Raw genomic sequence first — 20,626 nt, forward strand, 5'->3', positions numbered from 1 at the left:
CTATCGTTCCGTATTCATAAGGAAATGGCTCAAATTGTTATCATATTTATTTTGCTGTTTGCTAATTCCAACAAAGGCATATTCTATGTCTTCAATTAATTTTGCTCCACCCACTCACTCCGAATTTGCACTCATCAGCACACTGGTAGTCACCCACAATACATATCAGTCTTGTGTTATATTTCTGTTTCCATCACTTGCTGTGGTTATCCTTTTAGTTGGACATTGGTTCTTTGGTACTGGTATCATTGGTAATGCTGTTCTTGTATAGAAGAGTATTCTCTCCATGGTTTTGATTTCTTGCCATCTTCTGGGTGAACGCTGTCAATAATTTGCTCACATACCTCCTACACACCTCCTCCACCCACCATGGACCACCCCTGTGGAACCTCACACGTCAAACTCCAGTTCCCACTCCAATCAAACCCGTGTGGTGACTATTATTTTTCACACCTCCATAAAAGATGCCGTCTACATACGTCATCCTTTTGGTTGTTGTTATCCACCACCTTCCTCTCCCTCCCACCATCGCCCCCTTGTCCTCCCACCTCCGTCATGGATATTTTTTGGGGACCTGGCCTTCCCGAGCTGTGTCCTTGCTTTTTTTTCCATCCCGTGTTTGCGGATATTCGCATGTCACCCTCCTGACCCTGTTTGTGTTGTCTGCAGCCAAACGGGAGCGGCCAGAGCAAAATGCCAGGCTCCTTCTTGCTGCCTCCACCTCCCCCAGTGGCCCGCCCAGTGCCCCTCCCTATGCCCGACTCTAAACCCAACAGCACGCCCCCTGACGGCGGACTCTCATCGCCCGCATCTCCGTGTAAGTGACCCCACAAAGACCACTTTGAAAACCAAATCAAGGACAAAAGAATCTAAAAAGAATTTGAAACAAACGCCCTCTTAAGGGAAGAATCATTCCCCCCTGCCCATTGTTCTTCCCCCTACTTTCTTGTCTAAACAACGATTTGCATCTCTTCACCCTTGGAAGCGGGGCCCCCCACACAGATAGATTAATTTTGGAGATGTCAAAAATAGATCAGAGTCACTTCAAACGTTGATGAAGAACCTGAGAAATGTTCCAGTGACCTTTATGGCATGCATCTGGGTTGTGTACCCAGTCTAATCAGTTTGAGTAGCTCAATATGCTCAGCCTTGTGCCATGATGTGAATTTTTCCCTGCATCACTTATTGGTCACATGTCGGAAAGTGTAGATCTAGAGAGGTTTTTATAATCTATCCCATTGGCTGGTTAATGGAGTCTTTTCATTAGTTGTTTTAGGCAGGACCTGAATGGAGACCTGTGTCAAGGTGTATGTGTGTGAAGAGAAGTCAGTTGGCAAGTGAAACTACATTCACAATCGACCTGTGATTGGAGGGGCACTGGATGGAGCATTTTTTTTTCCAATTTTGTAGTTTTTCGAATGTGGTACCTGTCTTTCCCACCACAATCAGTGTCTGAGACTTCTCTATGTCTTTTGTATGTTATCCCAATTTACACTAAATGGATGTGTACTCTGTCAGTGCCATTGAAGTATACTCTTAACGTCAGACCTCTCCTTCTGTCCCTCTCTTTCTTGCATTCGGGTACTTTTTCAGTTTAGTCTTTGATCTGAATTCTTCACATGGAGATGTGAATTCTCAACATCTGAATTCCCAAGGGTACCTGAAAAGCTCTATATTCACACTCTGATGCCATTGGTCTATAAGTATCCCTGAGTGGTCCTCAGTCGGAGTGTTTGGAGCGCTGAAGTACTTTTAGTGCTGGATTTATCAACAGGGCTTTATACAATAATGTTCACAAGTTATGTACAATCTTGGGCTCTTTAACTTTACAGGCCATTCATATAAATTTGTGCAAATTGCTTTAACAAAATAATAATATTGTTAGATTATTTGGTTAAGTTTAACTAGATAATAAATCAGATAAATATATACTTTTTTAAAAATCTTGATTTGTTCTACGTTCCAAAGTACTTTCTATTGTTACATTTGTGATATTTTAGCTACTTCCTATCATAACAAATACATGGTTGGCAATATGCATTTGAATAGCTGTACTCACAATCATTTCCTGAAGATTTTTACTTAAAAATGTAATATTTAATCAGACACCATGCAGCCATAGGGGAATGGTTCAGTTACTTCTGTAAAAGGGAAGCAAAAACATCCTTCCCAACTGTCCCATGAATCATGGTTTAAATACATTCCCAGAGTCACAGGTCAAAATTGAGTCTGACTGTTAAAAGAGTAAAAAAAAAGAAGTATGCTGCATAGAAGTTCAAATTTAAAGTAAGAACTATATTCTCATTTCCACCTAAATCTTTTGTTTTCACATTTTTCAACATCTGTCTTCATGCCCTCTTATGTACTTTTCTTGTCTTGTTTTCCAATAGCATACTCCACGCCAGGCCCCACAGCTCCCAACAGGTTTGTCGGCATCGGATCACGGGACAACAACTTTCTGAACATCCCGCAGCAGACACAGGTGGGACTTACATTACACTGTCTACTCGCCTAAATCTGGTTGCTAATGTCCTGTCACTCACACACATTACACAACTAAGTCAAGGCTATACGTTCAGATCTATCACATGTTTAACAAAAATGGATTCTCCAGACATTCCCTTGTAACCAATTACATTCCCTCAGATTTTAATCACTTGTTATTCAGCCATATGCACACCCACCACCCAAATTTCAAATTTATTTAGTTATTTTGTATTGTCTGTCGCCTTTTTTTACTTTGCAACAAGTCACAAACTTCCCCCATTACATCAATACTTTCCTCATTAGTATATAACCACACCCGCCTGGAGCCAGCTCAACTCCGTTCTCCAACACATGGAAACCATCTGAATCCCCTGTGCTGATCCCTCCCTTATTTCCTTGCCCTCCATGCTTTCACTCATCTTTACTTTCACCAACCCTGCTTTTTTCTGACCAGTCATTCCTACACTTTTATTGTCTTGTTTCTTCTTTTAGCATTCCATTCTGATTTATTTTCTCTCCCATAAAGACTGTTTTTAATTCTCTATACACATTGAATGTTTTTGTTTTTGTTTTAACTTAAGCCGGCTGGGAAAAACATACATGGTGTATGACAACTCTAACATGATATACTGCAAAAGTGAATCTTAGATATTTGTTTGAGTGCTTATCATAAAATTAAAGTAAATTTGGTACATGTACTTTAAAAAATATCTAATCAATGCTGATTGCTGGGTTCCAGATACCCTCTAGTGGCCAAATGAATATTTGACAGAAAAAGGGTAGAATTAGGTGTTTTGATGGTTTTCCATGAATTAAATACATGAAGAAAATATATTTAAAAAGCATTATTACATTTTTTTCACATTAATAATTCTTGTAACAATTATTGGCACGCAGGGCTGGTTACAGATTCATTATTTTAGCCATCCTGGGTTCAATATAAAGTCTTTCCTGGAAAGTCAAAGTTTTAGGTGCATAGCGGGCAGGTCTCAGCAGGCCAAATTCAGCCGTAACAGTAAACGTGGTCTTAAGGAAACTATGTGCAGGGAGTCAGTCTCCACAACTAAAATTAGAAATTGAGTTTAGTAGCTCAAAGCAATGCTTTGCATTCTTCTTTTAGTGACTCAAGATTAAGCAGGGAGATGTTGCTATGGATGAAGTCTGCCAGAAAATTGCCAATTCAAAAAAAGATATAATAAAATGAGGTAATAACATCGATTTATAGTCCAAGCCTTGGGAAAATATAGTTAACACATGCGTGTTTTGGTTTGTCTCAAGCTAACTCTGGAGAGATTTAAGACCCTTCTCAGCAGTTGAGATTATTTGTGTTCATTTTGGGTGAGCTGTGAAACTTTTTACACATGTTAATAATTCCCAGTGGATGACTCTTATAATTTTTTTTGTCTAATGCCACCCTGAAGCCTTATTTCATGTTTCAGTCTAAATAGCTTCATAACTAATGGAATATTGTTGTCTTGACTGAAGGCATTTAACCACCATCTCTAAAAAACCCTTACTACTACTACTATTACTACTACTACTATCACCACCACCATCACTACTGCATTTTATAATTTGTGCGCCTTATTTATAAAACAAAATTTAAAATAGGCCCTTGAAGGTGCGCTTTATAGTGCGGAAAATATGGTAGATCTACGCCACAATAAACATATAACATCAGTTAATGTTTATTTCACAGTTATTAGGTTATAGTTATCGTATCCATGGCTTGAATGTTTGTTCACATTTTTCAAATAATTACTGTTTGTTTCTCTCTTCCAGTCTTGGTTCCTCTGACAAGATCTGTGTGACAACCAGCAACTCGAATTCTTTCTTTACAATCAGAAGTACACAATTGTCCTACAATCACCACAGCGACTGGCCATTCGTTGCACCCACAAACATAAAACCCTACAAAGCACCCAGGAAAATTCAGCAGCATTTAGAGGAACGCTGAGGTTGTTGTATTCAGACAGAGGAAGGAGCCATACAACACAAAAATGGCTAGAGGGAAAGATAATAAGATGAACAAGAAGATGAGAGGACAGTGGATAGTAAAGGCTGCAAGAAGCCAGGCATGTGTCCAGGAAAGAAGGGAAGCAGCACAGGCTTGCAGTGATGCAGGAGGATCCTAAGGATCAGAACGGCTTCAACTTCTTTACAAGAATGCAGTGGCCTCAAAAATCAATCAACATTCAAGCAAAACCCACCGTCAAATACTCCATTATGTTTCTCACCAATGCCCAATTTGGTCAAATTGACCGTGTCTTTCTCAGAATGATCAGTGACTCTAGAAAAGTCCCCCTTGTATTCCCCCCGTTAACTAAAGAGACACTATGCCAAAATATAGCTTGAAGGCTTTTCGGCTTCTAGCTGAATCAATTAACCCATTGACCGCCATTGACGCCGATAGATGTCGAATCCATTGGAACTTGGAGGGCTTACGTCTGTTTATTCGCTGCCAGGCTTCCCACGTAAATGGATTGGCCGTGAATGAGCGAAATCCAGACTAATTCAAATTCACAGCAGAATGAAAAGAGCTGTTGAAAGAGTTAACATGAATCACATCGATGTGCACTATTACCTACAAGGCAACCTGAGTCGCCTCTTCTAAAAAGAAAAAAAACATGGCAACACATTATCACTGTTTGTCACATCTGCCCACACAACCAATTAGAAAAACAGAAGAAAAAAACAAATGTGCCACACAGTGTTTGTAAACACTTAAAACAAATCATGTAGTATTTCTAGGCGGTGTGATGTGTAGTTACAAAGCAAGCCCAGTAAACTTCTCACTACCTAATCAATTAGTAATCCAAAACAACACTCAAAATGCAGTGTGTTCCATTCATTATACAGTAAATAGCAGTTATTGCTTCCCCTTATTTCGCCCTCTTGTAATGTAGGTCATTGCTTTTGGTATCTCATGCATGTTCTTTTTTTTTTGGGGTGGGGGGATTTGTACTATTTTTTTTAAATTTGTTTTTGTATTTGAATGACAGCACCTTATAATGAAACAGTAGGATGTTGAAGCACGGTGGTTGAAACCTATAGCCCATGGTCATGTTTTGAAAACAGAAGAAAACAATTTAAACATTTTTGGCAGACTTTTGCTTACTTACCAAAAGTTCTAAAGAACACTGATACTCTATCAGTATGGTCAATAAGAAGCTATAGCCCAATTAGTGCAGCAGAATTTGGGAGAAAAGAGAAGGGTTATAGCCTGGCCTTGAAGTGACTATCACCTGTCCAGTTCTAAGATCGCCATTTTTTTTACTGGTAGGAAAAGCAAAAAATAACATACAACAGATTGTTGTTTTTGGTTTGATAGTGTCAGACATTGCATCATATCACCATCTGAATAAGCCAGGCTAGTAAAATTAAATTTACAATGCAAATATTGTTTCTAAATTTATGACCCTCTATCTTATTTCTGTTCCAGACTAACAGGGTTCATACTAAAACGATTTTTTTAATTCGGGCTGGGCGGTATGGCCCAAAAAAATAAAATCTCCACTTTTTTAACCAAAAATCTGATGTATAATTTTTCATACAAAAATCAAGTGTAAAACTTTTGTCTTAAAATATCTTTCACCCCATTGTGTGCTCAAAGCCCCAAATACAAATTTTAAACTTAAAAAAAAGACATTCTAATATAATCTGCTAGACTTAATCTTTTTGGCAAAGAAAATTTGAATTCATCATTTTTTTTTCCACAATTCGCAATAAATAAATAAAACTTTATCGCCCAGGCCTAGTCCTTAATTTGGATCTTTAAAATCTGTATGAACCCTGCAACTGTAATGGTAGAAATTCTAGGAATACTAACAACATGACTGTGACAATCAAAAAGAAGGCCTATTTTTCGTGGAAACGTCTTTGCTAAGTTCAACTAAAAGTGGCGCCAAAGCCTCTGCTTCTTCTATTTTAAACCATGTTTGGCTGGTGGCTGGCGGTGGTGACACTCAATGACACGATTAGAGTAACAGGAAAAGAAGGGACAGGTTGCTAACGAGGGGAAAGTTACTCTTTTTCTGTCTCCCTAAAACGTTTACCCTGTTGTTTACACTCCCAGGCCGGACCCCCTGCTCCAAGAGCAGATGGAACCACACTGCGGAGCAAAATGAATATGTGACATATCGTTCTGTTTTCAGTCGCCATGTGCACACTTTTTTTAAGCTGATAAAAAAAATAAATAGGATGCACAGGATTGGTCTTTAGTTTAAAGATGGTGGCTCTGCTCATGTCAAGCCCCGATGTATTGTGAATTGAAGAGCCCTTATTGATCAAAAAAATGCACTAAAGCAATCACGCCAGCCAAACTTTTCTAGAATCAATTAAAAATCAGTGTTCACACGCGTCTTAAATGCTAACACACACACACACACACACTTCTGCCCAAGTGAACTCCAAGAGGGAAGTCTTAAATGTCGACAATCTGACGAGGCCTTTATGCTTGTTATCCTTTTATATGAACGTCATGATCGTCCCAATGGTTCATTTTAGTGTCTGACGGACATCCAAGAGAGGTTCCATTAAAAACACTCACCCGACCTCACAAAATAACTGGACTGCCTGGCCATGTTCTTCACTGCAGGAAAGTTAGATAGTTGGCCAAACATCTCATAGAGAGCAAGTTCTGCTGACTTCACGGTGGCTTCTGTAATTTCTTTTGTAATCTAAAGGAAGTGCCTCTGTATTCCCATTATGCAATTTGTCAAACATGAATTCAGGTTCTTTTTTCATATATAAGCTATAGTGAATGGTGGACGGAAAAAAAATATGTCAGGAAAGTGGGAGAGAACAGTTCACTAGATGATCGTAAGCATCTTTATATATAATACACATATATTTATAGATATATAATTTTGGAGGGTTTCTTTTGCAATATAAGCTCAGTGGCAGTCTAGTTATTTTTTGAAGCATGGCAGTCATAGGTTGCATCTCAGAAATGGCTTAATGGAGCTACGTAGCAAGCTCAATTGCACAAAAATGGCAGAATAGACAAGAAAAATCAATGTCAAACAATAGAAGAAAAAAACAATCAGATCATGTAGATGAGTCGAAAATATCAGCTTATGTTTATTTGTTTTCTTGTTTTGATGGGAAGCATTGTTGTTAAAAAAACTCAATGATGTGTGTTGATTGAGCCATGTGCAATGCCTTGGTAGAGGATTTGTGTTTGTTTGCGATTGTTTGAGGGTGTTGCAAGAAAAGAGGGAGAAATCTCTTTGTTTTTTTCTTTTTTTCCAGTTGTTGTTATTTGTGTTTTTAAGTCCATGTGCTCTGGGACTCTAAATATCAGAGTGGAGAAAAAAAATCAAACTATGTAAGTAAAGGGGGGCAATTGTTTTTATAAGTTTCTGTTTCTGGTTTTTATTGTTAAAGAACATTTTCCTTTTTAATCATTTATTTTTTAACGTGGGAGGGTTGAAGGAACGATTTTTGCAGCTCAGAAAATATTGCAATGAAACCGGTGCTTTTCTCATAGTAGATTATTAAAGCCATACTGTAAAGACAAATCCAAACAGAAAATTATTGTTTTATTAGACTAGATTTGTTGTATTACAAAAATATACATTAGTATACCCAAAACTTTGAACAGTATTAGCATGATTTAGAATGATATGGCCTAAAAATAAAACCTTTTTCATTTTTATATATAGTACTATACTTTCTTTTAGACTGGAATCTGAACTCCAAATTGTTCCCTTTTTTCCTGTGTTACACCTTTTTACAAATGTAGTAGTTTTTTTTCTTAATCTGATAAACTGCAGTTTTTATTCTTTTCAGTATGGCTCTAATACTTGTGCTCTTTAGACTGAAGTACCATCACTCAACTACAGGCCTACATAAATACTACACAAGATTACAAAATTATCCTCTTTTTTTTAAGGAAAACATGCATTATTCTGTGTCCTTTTGTATGTACTGAGGGAGAGAGAGGAGTGTTATTGTTTGGGGTTGGTGGAAAGGTTTTTGTAACAAAAGGCACCCCCTATATAGCCCTCATGACATTTTGACATCATTTGGACTGTATCATCTCATATCCAGTATATTAATATAGGACTAAGACAAGAACATCTCCATTTGGGAGATACATAAAGACTATGAATGATGTTTTCTTGTCTGGCAAGAGTTACGTTTTCTGGTGTAAAAATTTTGTCAGAAATTTCCATTTTTTGGAGTGGCATTGTCAACCATTTCAAATCAGACCCGCCCCCTTCTCTCGCCATCACCTACTTGTAAATGACTATACAGTAAATATTCGTTTGGTGAAGTAGTATTTTAGACTAAGAGCATCTTAAAGGTTGTCCCTAAAAAAAAGTGCCTTTTGTCCACAGATTCCATCTGGTATACTCCTGAGATCCCATTTAAAAAGGAAAAAAAATGTCCCCTCCTTCATTCTTCTATATCCACTTGTTTCTCTTCCCCTTTTTAAAGCAGTATACATTGTACTAAAGGCAATTGGTGTGATTTAGTTCCTGTTTTTATTGTTGAATAATGAAAAAAAAGCAGAAAAAAACTATATATAAAAAAAAAAGCTTCTCTTTCCTCTGTATCTTGTCTTCTGTCTATCTTGGACACTGGAGTAGTCTGTAGCTGCCCCTCATCCTTTTTTCCCTTTTTCTCCGAATGGTGGGGTTTAAAAAAAAAAAAAAAAAAAAAGAAAGAAAAAAAATACACCAGATTTATTTTTTATTTGATTTTTTTTTGTCTGAGCAGAATGCAGTTAGCTCACATGTTATTCTTGTCTGTATGCTTCACATTGTATTACCATACCCATCTTCTTCAGCTTTTCCATTCAACCGCTAATGTAAGTGAACAAGTTACACCAGTGGGCTCTTGGGCTGTTTTGGGGATGGAAAGGAGCTGTTGTGGTTTAGAGAAGGAGCGGCAAAAACTAGGGAGATGTGCTGTAGAACTGCTAGTAAAGGCAGATTAGTTTGTAACCCTTGTTTATGTCTATTTATTTTTTTTATAATCACATTTGGACTTGATGATTGATTCTTTTTTTTTGTTTAATGGCAACTTCATACACAAGGCAGTGCTAAAATGCCATACTCAGTTTTGCACCTTTCAAGTGGTTGAATAAGACCGACTTAAAAACTAAAAAAAAAATACAAAAAAAACGTTTTTTTATTTGTGTAAAAAGCACCTTATAAGTAGGCCCGTTTTATGGTGTTGAGACTAAAAGGCTCATTTAAAGCACAATCAAAAGAGGCGAGAGAGAAAATGAAAAAGAAAAAAAACGTCCCACACTGCCTCACCATATGGAGTCTCTAAATTTGCAGTGTGTCGTAGACAGAGACCAAAGTGGTGTGTACAGACTTCGGCATGCGTAAGAAAAAGCACCTTGACAATTTAGCAGCAGTGACAGTATTATCAAGCACCACGGTTTGAAAAGCCATACCAGAGAGGGACAAGTTGCACGGGGTCAGGGAGGTTAAGCAAGGCCCCCTTGGCTGTTAATATCCACCACCTTAACTGCTTCTCCTCCTCCATCCATCAAACCAGTACCCCATCCTCAGACACACTTCCAAGAGCCCCTGGTGAAATGCATGTGTTAAAGTTTCTTTTCCATAATAATAATAATAATAATGAAAAAAACAGTTTGAAAAGGGCAACACTTGATTGAATAAAAGGATGTTCTTAACTGTACATTGCGTTTGTCTTTGATTCTTACATGCCATTAATGGCCTGCTGGGTTAAAAAGGCGGATTTGGGGATTCTAGGAAAGTCATTTTTGTGCTGCCCACTTGTGGGAAGAAAAGTCCAATAAAGTGACTTCATTTTAGAAAGAAGATACTATATTATGTCGTTTTTGAAGAGAAAAAGGCTCACTATACTATGTCGTTTTTTTTTTAAAGAAAAAAGCCTTACTATACTATGTCGTTTTTTTTAAAGAAAAAAGCCTTACTATACTATGTCATTTTTTTAAAGAAAAAAGCCTTACTATACTATGTCGTTTTTTTAAGAAAAAAGCCTTACTATACTATGTCGTTTTTTTAAGAAAAAAGCCTTACTATACTATGTCGTTTTTGAAGAGAAAAAGCCTTACTATACTATGTCGTTTTTTTAAGAAAAAGCCTTACTATACTATGTCATTTTTTAAGAAAAAAGCCTTACTATACTATGTCGTTTTTGAAGAGAAAAGCCATACTATACTATGTTGTTTTTTTAAGAAAAAAAGCCTTACTATACTATGTCGTTTTTGAAGAGAAAAAGCCTTACTATACTATGTCGTTTTTTTAAGAAAAAAGCCTTACTATACTATGTCGTTTTTGAAGAGAAAAAGCCTTACTATACTATGTCGTTTTTTTTAAGAAAAAAGCCTTACTATACTATGTCGTTTTTTAAGAAAAAAGCCTTACTATACTATGTCCTTTTTGAAGAGAAAAAGCCTTACTATACTATGTCGTTTTTTTACAAAAAAAGCCTTACTATACCATGTCGTTTTTTAAGTAAAAAGCCTTACTATACTATGTCGTTTTTTTTTAAGAAAAAAGCCTTACTAGTCTATGTCGTTTTTTTTATAGATAAAAAGCCTTACTATACAATGTCATTTTTAAAGAAAAAAGCCTTACTATACTATGTCGTTTTTTTATAGATAAAAAGCCTTACTATACTATGTCATTTTTTAAGAAAAAAGCCTTACTATACTATGTCGTTTTTTTAAGAAAAAAAGCCTTACTATACTATGTCGTTTTTGAAGAGAAAAAGCCTTACTATACTGTCATTTTTTTAAAGAAAAAAAGCCTTACTATACTATGTCGTTTTTTTATAGATAAAAAGCCTTACTATTCTATGTCATTTTTTTAAAGAAAAAAAGCCTTACTATACTATGTCGTTTTTTAAAGATAAAAAGCCTAACTATACTAAGTCATTTTTTCCTACTTGAAGGTCCAATAAAGTACTAAGTATGATCTGCGAGTGAAAAGTGACAAAACAACTAATACTACTTTCAACCTTGTAGAGTGGTGGCCCAGTGGATAAGTCATCAGTCTCCCACATCTGTGGTCCTGGGTTCAATTCCCAGTTCAAGCAAAGATTTTCCCAATATTATTCAGGTAAATGGAAAGGATAAAACTACAAGTACTACTTCTTTCTCTCAGTGGGTGGTGGCCCAGTGGATAAGTCATCAGTTTTCCATTTCTTTGGTCTTGGGTTCAAATCCAAGTGCAAGCAAAGATTTTCCCAATATTATTCAGGTAAATGAATGAGATAAAAGTACAAGTACTACTATCTACTCCCACAGGGCGGTGGCCTAATGGTTAAGTCATCAGTCTGCCACCTATGAGGTCCTGGGTTCAAATCCCAGTGCAGGCAAAGATTTTCCCAATATTATTCTGTTAAAAAAATAGGTAAAAATGCCTAAGTGTATAAGTATATAAATGTTCAGTGGTGGATGAAGCATTTTGAGTAAAAAAATGACTAAGTGTTTCACCTGATTTCCTAGGATAAAACGTTTCAACACCCATGTATAAGTGGGGCACGAGTTGGTGTTGTGGGTTGCACACTCGCCTTTGCACCGAGAGAACGTGAGTTCGCTTCCCGGTGTCGGCGGTTCACTGACCAAGCAAGCGGTCGAGGGTCGGCCGAAGGCCGACCCGAGAACGCCTTTCGCACAGACAGGTCCATCAAGTGTCTTCCGAACTGCCGAAGGCAGTTCGGAATATAACCTTTTGCTGAAAAGTATGACTAAGTGTTTAATAAAAATTAAAAAGTTTTTCTCTTTTTTTTTCTTCTTGTTCCATTTTCCAGACTACTTGGTGTCATGATCAGCCAAACGACGGCAGCGGGAATCGAACCAAGGTCTCCCAGACGGGAGTCCTGTGATCTAACCTCTGCGCCAACCAAGTGACTACACTTTTCTTTGTAATCATTTGAGTGTCTTTCCAAGAAGTTCACAGAAACAACTAAGTGAAAAAGTGTCTCAACCGGGAATCGAACCCGGGTCTCCCAGACAGGAGTCCTGTGATCTAACCTCTGCGCCAACCAAGTGACTACACTTTTCTTTGTAATCATTTAAGTTTCTTGAGAAGAAGTCCAAAGAAACAACTAAGTGAAAAAGTGTCACAACCGGGAATCGAACCCAGGTCTCCCGGACGGTATTCCGGTGAACTCGGGAGTACAGTGAACTAACCTCTGCGCCACCAAGGGATTACCTTCTACAATTCGGAATAAATTGTTTTACTGGAAAAAAATGACTAAGTGTTTAGTTAAAATAAAAAGGGTTTTCTTTTTTTTCATTTACTCACTTACATGGAGTAGTGATCAGTCCCTAACCCTAAATTTCATTCGACAAAATATCCATCCAAAACAGACATTTTTCTTTCAAATAGAGACGACGGTCGTCAAGGCAACAAATAATGGCTGAAATGTGATTGGTTAAATGCTTAAATATGAAAACATATTTGGAAGCAGCGCAACCAGGGGTAAAGCAATGAAAGGAAGCTGACAGACAATTTGGAATTATTTAATAAGTATTCATGGACAAAATATAATTAACATCAGTCTGTGATTCAGATATTTTTTTAGGCCAGCAGAGAAAGCCTTGCAGAGCCTGACGGTCCACTACTGGTATTTATCACTTCTCAGTCTAAGCTACTTCATTCCAATGCCCCTCTTGACCTATGCCAATTTTAACATTTAAATCTTTGTGAAGCGTTTAAGACTTTAGATCTGATGTCACGTTTAAATCGAGTGATTCAAACAGATGCAAATGCCTAAAAGACTGTTGATATTTATTGTAGCACAGCATAGTCCAAGATCATGTTGATGCTGCAAAGACAGTCAAGCACAAACTGCCCTCACACAAACAAAATCACAAAGTGAAGATTTGCTTTTCTTTAAGTGTTAAAATCTGTTTAACCTTAACTTTTTCTGTGCCATTGACGATGATAAACGTCCAACTATGTGGCTTTTAAAAACAAAATTAAAACTTAGTTTGTCACAAGGACACATCCAATCCTTTTGAACTAAGAGGGCGGGTAGAGAATGAACAAGAATGCCTCTTAGTTTAAATGGATGGGATCGTCTATCACTGTCAATGGCAACTGTCAAGTTAAGTAACAAATGAAACTGGTAGATATTCCTCATAGCACAACCTTGCCATGAGGCACATTGTTTTATAGATATCTCAGGGACAGGGTGACAACAGTCTAATTAATAGTTGAGTATTTCATTTAAAGTTTGCGTTTCCTTGTATGTCATTGGGTACGGGCATATACAAATTCCTGACAATCTAATAGAAGACAATGTCTTGAATGAAATGGTTTGTCAATTGCATGTTTCCAACCATCTATTAGACATATAAATGCACTGTATTTTATGGAGTATAAGTCACACTTTTTTCTTAGTTTAGTAATAATTCTGGGTCTTCGACATATACAAGACTTTAATGTATATCGAAGAGTTTAGTGGCCTTTGGGAAATTTGTTTAAAAAGTTGTGTTGGTCAGGATATTATTTACTTGAATAACCATTTTTTAGGTATAATATTTCAGGTTAACAGATACCTATTTAAGCCTGTTGTTCCCAAATGTATTATCATCTACATTGTTCATCTTGCTCTCAGATTAAATTCTCATTTAAAAAAAATATCCTGTGAATTTCCTGGTTAAGTGACTTATAGACCAAAAAATACAGTACAAATTATTTGTAGTGTAAATCCAAAAGAGTATTTGTTTGTTGTTCAAGATTTTGGCATGTAGTAAACCAAAAAGGCAAAGATCCTTGCTATGGTATGTTTTTTTTTGTATTATGGCGCCGTTTGAGTTCATTTGAAATAGAAGCTGGTCTGCGAGGTTCAGAATCGGCTGTTGCCTTTCTAGATGAACAAATTGAGAACCTACCAAGGAAGACCAATATTGTCAGTTGTTTCTGTGTCCTTAAAAACACAACAAGCCCAGATTGTGTTTAAATGTTGGACACAAACGTGTTGCTAATATCGTTTTATAAAAGGGACGAATGTGCTCAGCTACAGCATTAACAAACTTAGGCAATGCAAACCGATTACTTCAGCGTATTTGTACCGCATCTGTACAGGCACGCAGATGCGTATACACACACACACGCACACACACCCAACAAGCACACCCACACACTTAGCGCAGCAACTTCAGCGCCCCTCTACCCCCCTTTAATGTTCACAAAGCGCATCTAAAATAAAATTGTGGATGTCCTCTAAACAAAGCCCACACATTCCATTGGAATTCACGTGGATTTGTCCACTCTCTTAAACACAACCTTCCATGAGCTAATTTATCATGTTTGACCTTCCTGCACATCCATTTTGTGTCATCATAATCGTTCCCCGTCCAATGCTACCCCACCCCACTCCCTTCTGGCTCTCCTTTCCCCCTGCTGTTGAGTGGAGCTGAGGTTGGTGGCTATACAGTAAATTAGGGGGATGCAGTCTTTGAAGAGGGGAGGGTGGGAGGAGAGGAACAGGAAGACGGTTGTAGGGGGCTCTTCAGTCATCTTCCAGGCCCTGGTTGAGAAGAAAGTTGGCAGCCAGGTTCTCGTTCTTCTCGCAGGCAAAGTATGCCTGAATGACGAGCGCCTCAGGAAAGCCCAAGGCCTTTAGCTGCCGGGTGTCAAGAAAGATGCCTTTAGGCAGACTCAAAGCTTGTGCAAAAAATTGCAGAATTTTTTCGAGGGTTTTTTAAAATAAGAAATCGAGGATGATTAAAATAAGTACTTGTGCTTTAGGGTGGTTTTTTTTTTTGCCCAAAAGGAAATGTAGCTACAAGTTGTTAATAGATAAGTCCATGAAAGAGAGTATGTTTCATTATCTAGTCATTACTTTGTATTTATTTGGCGCCAGATGAGACAAATAGGGGAAAATAAAAATATATACTTTAGAAGAGATACTACAGACGGATTAAGATTTTTTTTGTCTTTTGTTCTTATTCTCTCCTTATGGTGGAAGAAAAAAAAATGATTGTAAATTAGGTTTTAAGTGTATTTTTTTGTTAAGTCCAGTCCTTGGAAAATGTTACACATGCATTCATATACGACACTGCTGACAAACACTTACCCTTTCAATGGCTTCCTTCTCCTGAGGTGTAACTTGAATATAGTTGACTGGCGCGCCTTCTTCGCCAGCTGCCCCTATCTCGCCTACCTCTGGCACGTCCCCACCTTCACCCACCGGCTCATTCAGCATTTGGATGAAGAGCTCCTGGTGCTGAGTGATTTGCTGGAGCAAAAAGAAAATGTGTCAAATACCAAGGTCATCTGCACAAATATGCAATAAGAAACAAGTTTAAAATCAACTATGAATGCACAGCTCCATCTGCTGCCTTAGTTAATTAAATTAATCAGAGATTTTAAAAAAATGAAATAAAATCGGGCCCCAGGATCAATGCATATACATCCAAATATATATAAATCAAATTTATTTTGGTACAACCACAAAAGTCAAGTTGACACTAAACCTATTACATTTTTTGAAATGTTTAATGAAGGCAGAGGCAAGAACATATATTCCGAATCTTTGGGCACAATCTAAATTTAGTAAGAGCTCTGTAACTACCTGTTCAGCAATTTGTGATGTAAAAAGTCATGTAAATTACCTGCAAGAGTTGAGGGTTCTCCCTGCCAAGTTGTTGCAGGAGCGCTGGAAGCATTGCAGGGTTCTGCTGAATTGCCTGCCTCATGTCAAGAAATTGAGGCTGAGTCCGCAGGAATGCAAGGGGGTTGTCTCCTGATGACATCATTTATAAAAAAAAAAAAGTAATTATTCTTACAAGGAGGATAAACTTTGAATGCACACTCATCCCTAGTCAAAATTTGGAATTTTAACACCATCAATGGCAGCCAGTGAGTCAAATGCATGCCCTATCAAAGGTTCATTGTTCTGGGGCTTTTATTGTCATTTATTTTTATTGTGTCCTTAAAAAAAATAGTAGGAGAAAAAAGAAGAAATTGTATTTCAAATGTGACAGTATTTATATGCTTCACCTTCTGCTAGAGATGGCGCTTCTGTGGGTCCAGAAGCTGGCGTGTGCGCCGGGGGATTCGTGTCCTGGATTGGGCTGCTCGGGAGACCCTGGAAATACACATACGAAAGTGATGAAAGGGGTAAAAACTAGCAAGACATCCCCCTCTTCAATTACATCAAAACCAAATTTGCAGCTCAAATTGTTTTAGTTAGTTTCATTAGTACATTTTTTGGTAAGTTAGCAAGGGAGTCTTACAGTGAGAAGGTACTCCACAGCTCTGTGAGGATTGTTGAAGCTGGCTCTTAGTGCAGCCACCACTCTCTCCCTCTCATAGCCCATAGACATGATCTCTTTCAGCATTGCTTCATACTCTGCTCCAGTCACTAAAAAAATAGTGCATAAAAACTGCTTGTTATTGCTTTCAATATTTGAAAACAGTAAACTATACTTTGAATTAAACATGTTTCCAATGAGCTAAATGTCCCCAAATCACAAACTGGTTTTATGAGAAAATAGCAGAGTGACCACAGCAAGTATATATTCTGTTAGTGGCCTCAACTGGAATTCCTCTTCCTTGCTAGGACCTTAGAATAGAGGCAGCTATTGTTGCTGTTTAAATATAGGAATGATACCATATGTATTGCTCTGCAACCAGTAGTGTCCCTGACAAATGTGTGTAGCATCAGGCATACTATATTTAACGGATAGTTCTAGGAACTAATTTTAAAAATGGATTATGGTACAAAGCATATTTGAAATCTAACGCACAGGCCATTCACTTAGCGCCCTTTTTGGGAGGAAATCGGTCAAGTGTACAATGTTACACTGTTTGAAATCTATGTAAGTGACAAATGCATGAGTGACAACATACCAAGTGCAGAAGAAGCATCCCTACCCTGGCTCCCTCCGCTGGAACTACAAAATACAGAAGAAAATAAATTAATAAATAGTATACAACACTTCTTTGGTTTCACTTCTTTCTAAGCAAGCATATGCATCTCTTGAACTTCAATAACAGAATTCCCAGTCTTGAAGAGGACTCATAAAAAATGTAGTGGATATTCTTTTAACCCACATTGGAAATGCCAAATAGAATCTCAGTAATGTACTGTAACAAAATGTTACTTAATGCAATGATCCAAACAAATCTGTGTATCAAAATACAGACAGAATAACAGAAAAATAAGTTTTAGAGAAAGTTTCTGCAAAAAGATCTAACATTATAGATGAACATAGCTACATGGATATAGATATGAGCAGCTGTCTGGAGTGATGTATCCGATAACTGTCGGACACCAACGATTCTTTTCAATTCAACAGGAAGTGGGAAACGAGTCTCTGCCCTCGGGTGCAAAATCTAACAACCCGATCTTTCCTTTCTACTACACCACATTTAGACAGCAATCCCATCTTATAATCAACAAAGAAGGGATATTCATGGGAGGAGTTTGCAAGGCCCAATTTCACATTAGTGCACCTACACAAAACAGTGACAGAATATTGTTGAGGAAAATGGTGGCTATTTTAATGGCGGTCTTTACCTGGCTGGTTGTGGGTTTTCTGCTGCTGTAACACTTGGCTCTTCCTTGACCTCATCAGCCGGCGTGAGGACAGCGGCAGGGGTGGAGGTTGGGGCTGGAGTTTGGATCGGAGCGGAGACTGAAGTCGGGGCAGATGTTGATGTGGAACCAGAATCCTGGGCAGGTGCTTTTTGTGCTTCTGAAGCTGGAGGTGCGGCTGCAGTGGCGGCGGCAGCTGGGGTCTTAGCCTTGGTTAATGTGAAAAGTAAGGTTACAAATGAGACAAGGAACATACAGTGAAGCGGTAGTTCGATTGCTATTCAGTGCTTTTGAGAACTATATATATATAAAATTCTATATTAATAATCAGAAATTGATTTTAGCAAGTTCCTCTACTATTATACAGAGGGACACTGGAGTAGTATTAAATCATGGATTAAATCTACCAGAATAGATAGGTAGGTCATATCCTAGGATATGAATAACAATGTTAAATGGTCTCACCTTGGACACCATGACTACAACAAAATTTTTCTCATCAATTTTATAGTCCTTAATTTGTGTGTCATCTTGTAGAATCTTTCCGGCATATATTAGCTTCTGTCCAGACACAGGAAAGTTGTCTTTTCCTCGCTCTGCTTCTATCTTTTCTTTTAAGGCCTTCACCTAATAAAAAAAAAACAGACAATGAAACTCAGTAAATGGTCAAAAACATGCAAGACCTTTTTTAATATCTCAGATGTAAAGCATAACTCTTTGTGAAATTCAGGCTAAGTCACATTCGGTCAAACATTCTTAACACATTGTACTGATTAGGTAAGACATGTCCTAGTTACAAAATAAGAATAGAACTCTTTTATTATTATTATTACTATCATTATTATTTTTAATAACTTGTATCATGCAATTTGCTTCTAGTTTGATTCCTACAAAAGCATTCTAAAATGAACATCAGTCCAAAATATTGTGGCAATGTTAGTGGACACGAAATGGCATGATGTGTCCATTTGTCCACATAAAAGTTGCTGATTGATTGCTGTTTCAGGACATTAAGCCAGGGGACATTTTGAAATCAGATATCAAAACCTATGCATACACCCACACACAACACATGACCACTGAGTCATGGTGAATACACAAAATGGTATGTAATAGAATATCCTTAAAGTCCAGGGTACAGGCAAACATATGCCTCCAACCTTTATTCGGTGATGAATTTCTGAGCAAAATGAAAACGTGGATAAAATCTTCCTTTCACACCCACCATCACACCTAACATGCATTTATTTCAGTGTATGAGATCCACCCCCAACCATGATCTTGTAAAGTGAGAGGAAACCGAGATACTCCCAGGTCAGATTGATTGGACGTCTAATACCGTCAATGGCAGTCAAATAGTTAAAAGAACGCGTGTGTTGGTAAAATCCCTCCCCGTGTTGTTGGAATTGGCCTGTCAGACTCCATAGTGGGGCTGTGACCATGCTAACAAATTTAGCCTGCTTCATTATAATGTCGCAATAGCCGATCAGACAACGGCAATCAGTGAAGAGATCAATACCCTAATTTAGCGCAAAGTACACAAGCCAACGGTCATAGAAAACAGCACATTTTGGCAACACGTGCACAAATCGCCATGCTTAACGTTGGGCAGACTTATTGACTACGCTAACCAAGTGGCTAAAGCTAACAAGTGAGGCTTCACGTTGTTCCAAACCCGCACGCCATGTGCGCTAACAAATCCAAAATACGCACGATTATGGGAATACCCATTAATGACAACTTTCGACACGTGGCCATAAATTCAAACAGAAGTACCAAGGTTCACATCAAGTGCTTCCATAGTGATTAGTGCACTAAAGATAGCAGGTTAGCTACAGGGCTACTCACCGTTTGTTCGGGGTCTATCTCAATTTGAATGGTCTGCTGTTGCAGAGTTTTTAGGGTGATTTGCATGGTGGCGGTGGCTAACGTCGTTCCCGGTGTTCTCCGATGGTTAGGTATCAGTTAGACGAGAGATTAATTGGGTTTTGCAGTTGGCGTCTCTGGTAGGATAACGACTAGCCGCAAAATGTGTGTATCCATGAGCACTCAGCAAAACGCCATCTTTGGTGGCAAGTTGGTGGTGCGGACAGAAGAGGAACCCCACTCCATCCTGCGAGATCTCGTTCCATGCCGCGTGATTTCGACAGCAGTGCAGCAATATTTGCGTCCCTTGTGTTGCGTTCAGGATTCGAACATCATTTTTCACCGAATTGGCAAAAGTAAAAAATAAAAACCTTAGATTTCTTTCATTTACGCCCCCTTCTAAAGAGACAATTATAACAAAAGACAAGAGAGAATGCAAAACAAATGTAACACCCTCATTCTATTTCTAGTGAAGTCATATTTTGTCACATTGCTGTTCATTTCTGCTTGTCTTTTTTCTTCTACCATTGAAAAACTATTCATCTATTCTGGGGGAAAAACAATTGGTTTCTTCTAATTTTTGTAACTTTTAGATTGTCCCACAAGAGGGCGCCAGAGTGTAGTTTTAATTTCCAACCCATTATTAACTGTCAAGAAACATTCAAGAAAAAAACAAATAAACATGAAAACAACCCTTCCTTTTATTTTTCTTTGTGGTCATTTACAATGTTTGCTCTACTCAAAATAAAATTACTTTTCCTGC

At 37.9% G+C, this 20,626-nt stretch overlaps 2 protein-coding genes across 21 annotated transcripts in view; one reads left to right on the forward strand and one right to left on the reverse strand.

Annotated features, from left to right (window-relative positions):
* Positions 1-5,431, forward strand: part of nfixb (nuclear factor I/Xb) — a 103,381-nt gene extending 97,950 nt beyond the window's left edge. For 16 of the 20 annotated variants that reach the window (XM_077733797.1, XM_077733812.1, XM_077733800.1 and 13 more), the window contains 3 exons: positions 670-817; positions 2,391-2,482; positions 4,270-5,431. In XM_077733797.1, coding sequence (XP_077589923.1) covers positions 670-817; positions 2,391-2,482; positions 4,270-4,284 — 255 coding nt within the window. In that variant the 3' untranslated portion in view covers positions 4,285-5,431. The remainder of the gene's footprint in view (positions 1-669; positions 818-2,390; positions 2,483-4,269) is intronic. The other 4 variants (XM_077733811.1, XM_077733814.1, XM_077733816.1 and 1 more) reach the window with 1 other exon arrangement.
* Positions 5,432-12,951: 7,520 nt separating this feature from the next.
* rad23aa (RAD23 homolog A, nucleotide excision repair protein a) lies at positions 12,952-20,124 on the reverse strand. Its single transcript, XM_077734840.1, has 9 exons — positions 19,846-20,124; positions 18,463-18,624; positions 17,980-18,206; positions 17,310-17,353; positions 16,694-16,821; positions 16,458-16,545; positions 16,070-16,200; positions 15,532-15,693; positions 12,952-15,078 (listed from the first exon to the last, which is right to left on the reverse strand). The coding sequence occupies exons 1-9, from the start codon at positions 19,909-19,911 to the stop codon at positions 14,965-14,967; spliced, it is 1,122 nt and encodes a 373-aa protein (XP_077590966.1). The 5' UTR covers positions 19,912-20,124; the 3' UTR covers positions 12,952-14,964.
* Between the last annotated feature and the right edge of the window lie 502 nt (positions 20,125-20,626).

This window comes from Stigmatopora nigra, chromosome 15 (assembly GCF_051989575.1).
Source record: "Stigmatopora nigra isolate UIUO_SnigA chromosome 15, RoL_Snig_1.1, whole genome shotgun sequence".
NCBI classification, from domain to species: Eukaryota; Metazoa; Chordata; class Actinopteri; order Syngnathiformes; family Syngnathidae; genus Stigmatopora; species Stigmatopora nigra.

What these genes read in the sequence shown, in the direction of transcription:
- rad23aa (XM_077734840.1), bottom strand. Translation starts at nt 19,911, where the DNA reads ATGCAAATCACCCTAAAAACTCTGCAACAGCAGACCATTCAAATTGAG. An exon ending in GAAAACCCACAACCAGCCAG is followed by an intron (nt 17,354 to 17,979) that starts GTAAAGACCGCC and finishes TGTATTTTGTAG; the next exon opens with TTCCAGCGGAGGGAGCCAGG. An exon ending in AGAAGGAAGCCATTGAAAGG is followed by an intron (nt 15,079 to 15,531) that starts GTAAGTGTTTGT and finishes GACACCCGGCAG; the next exon opens with CTAAAGGCCTTGGGCTTTCC.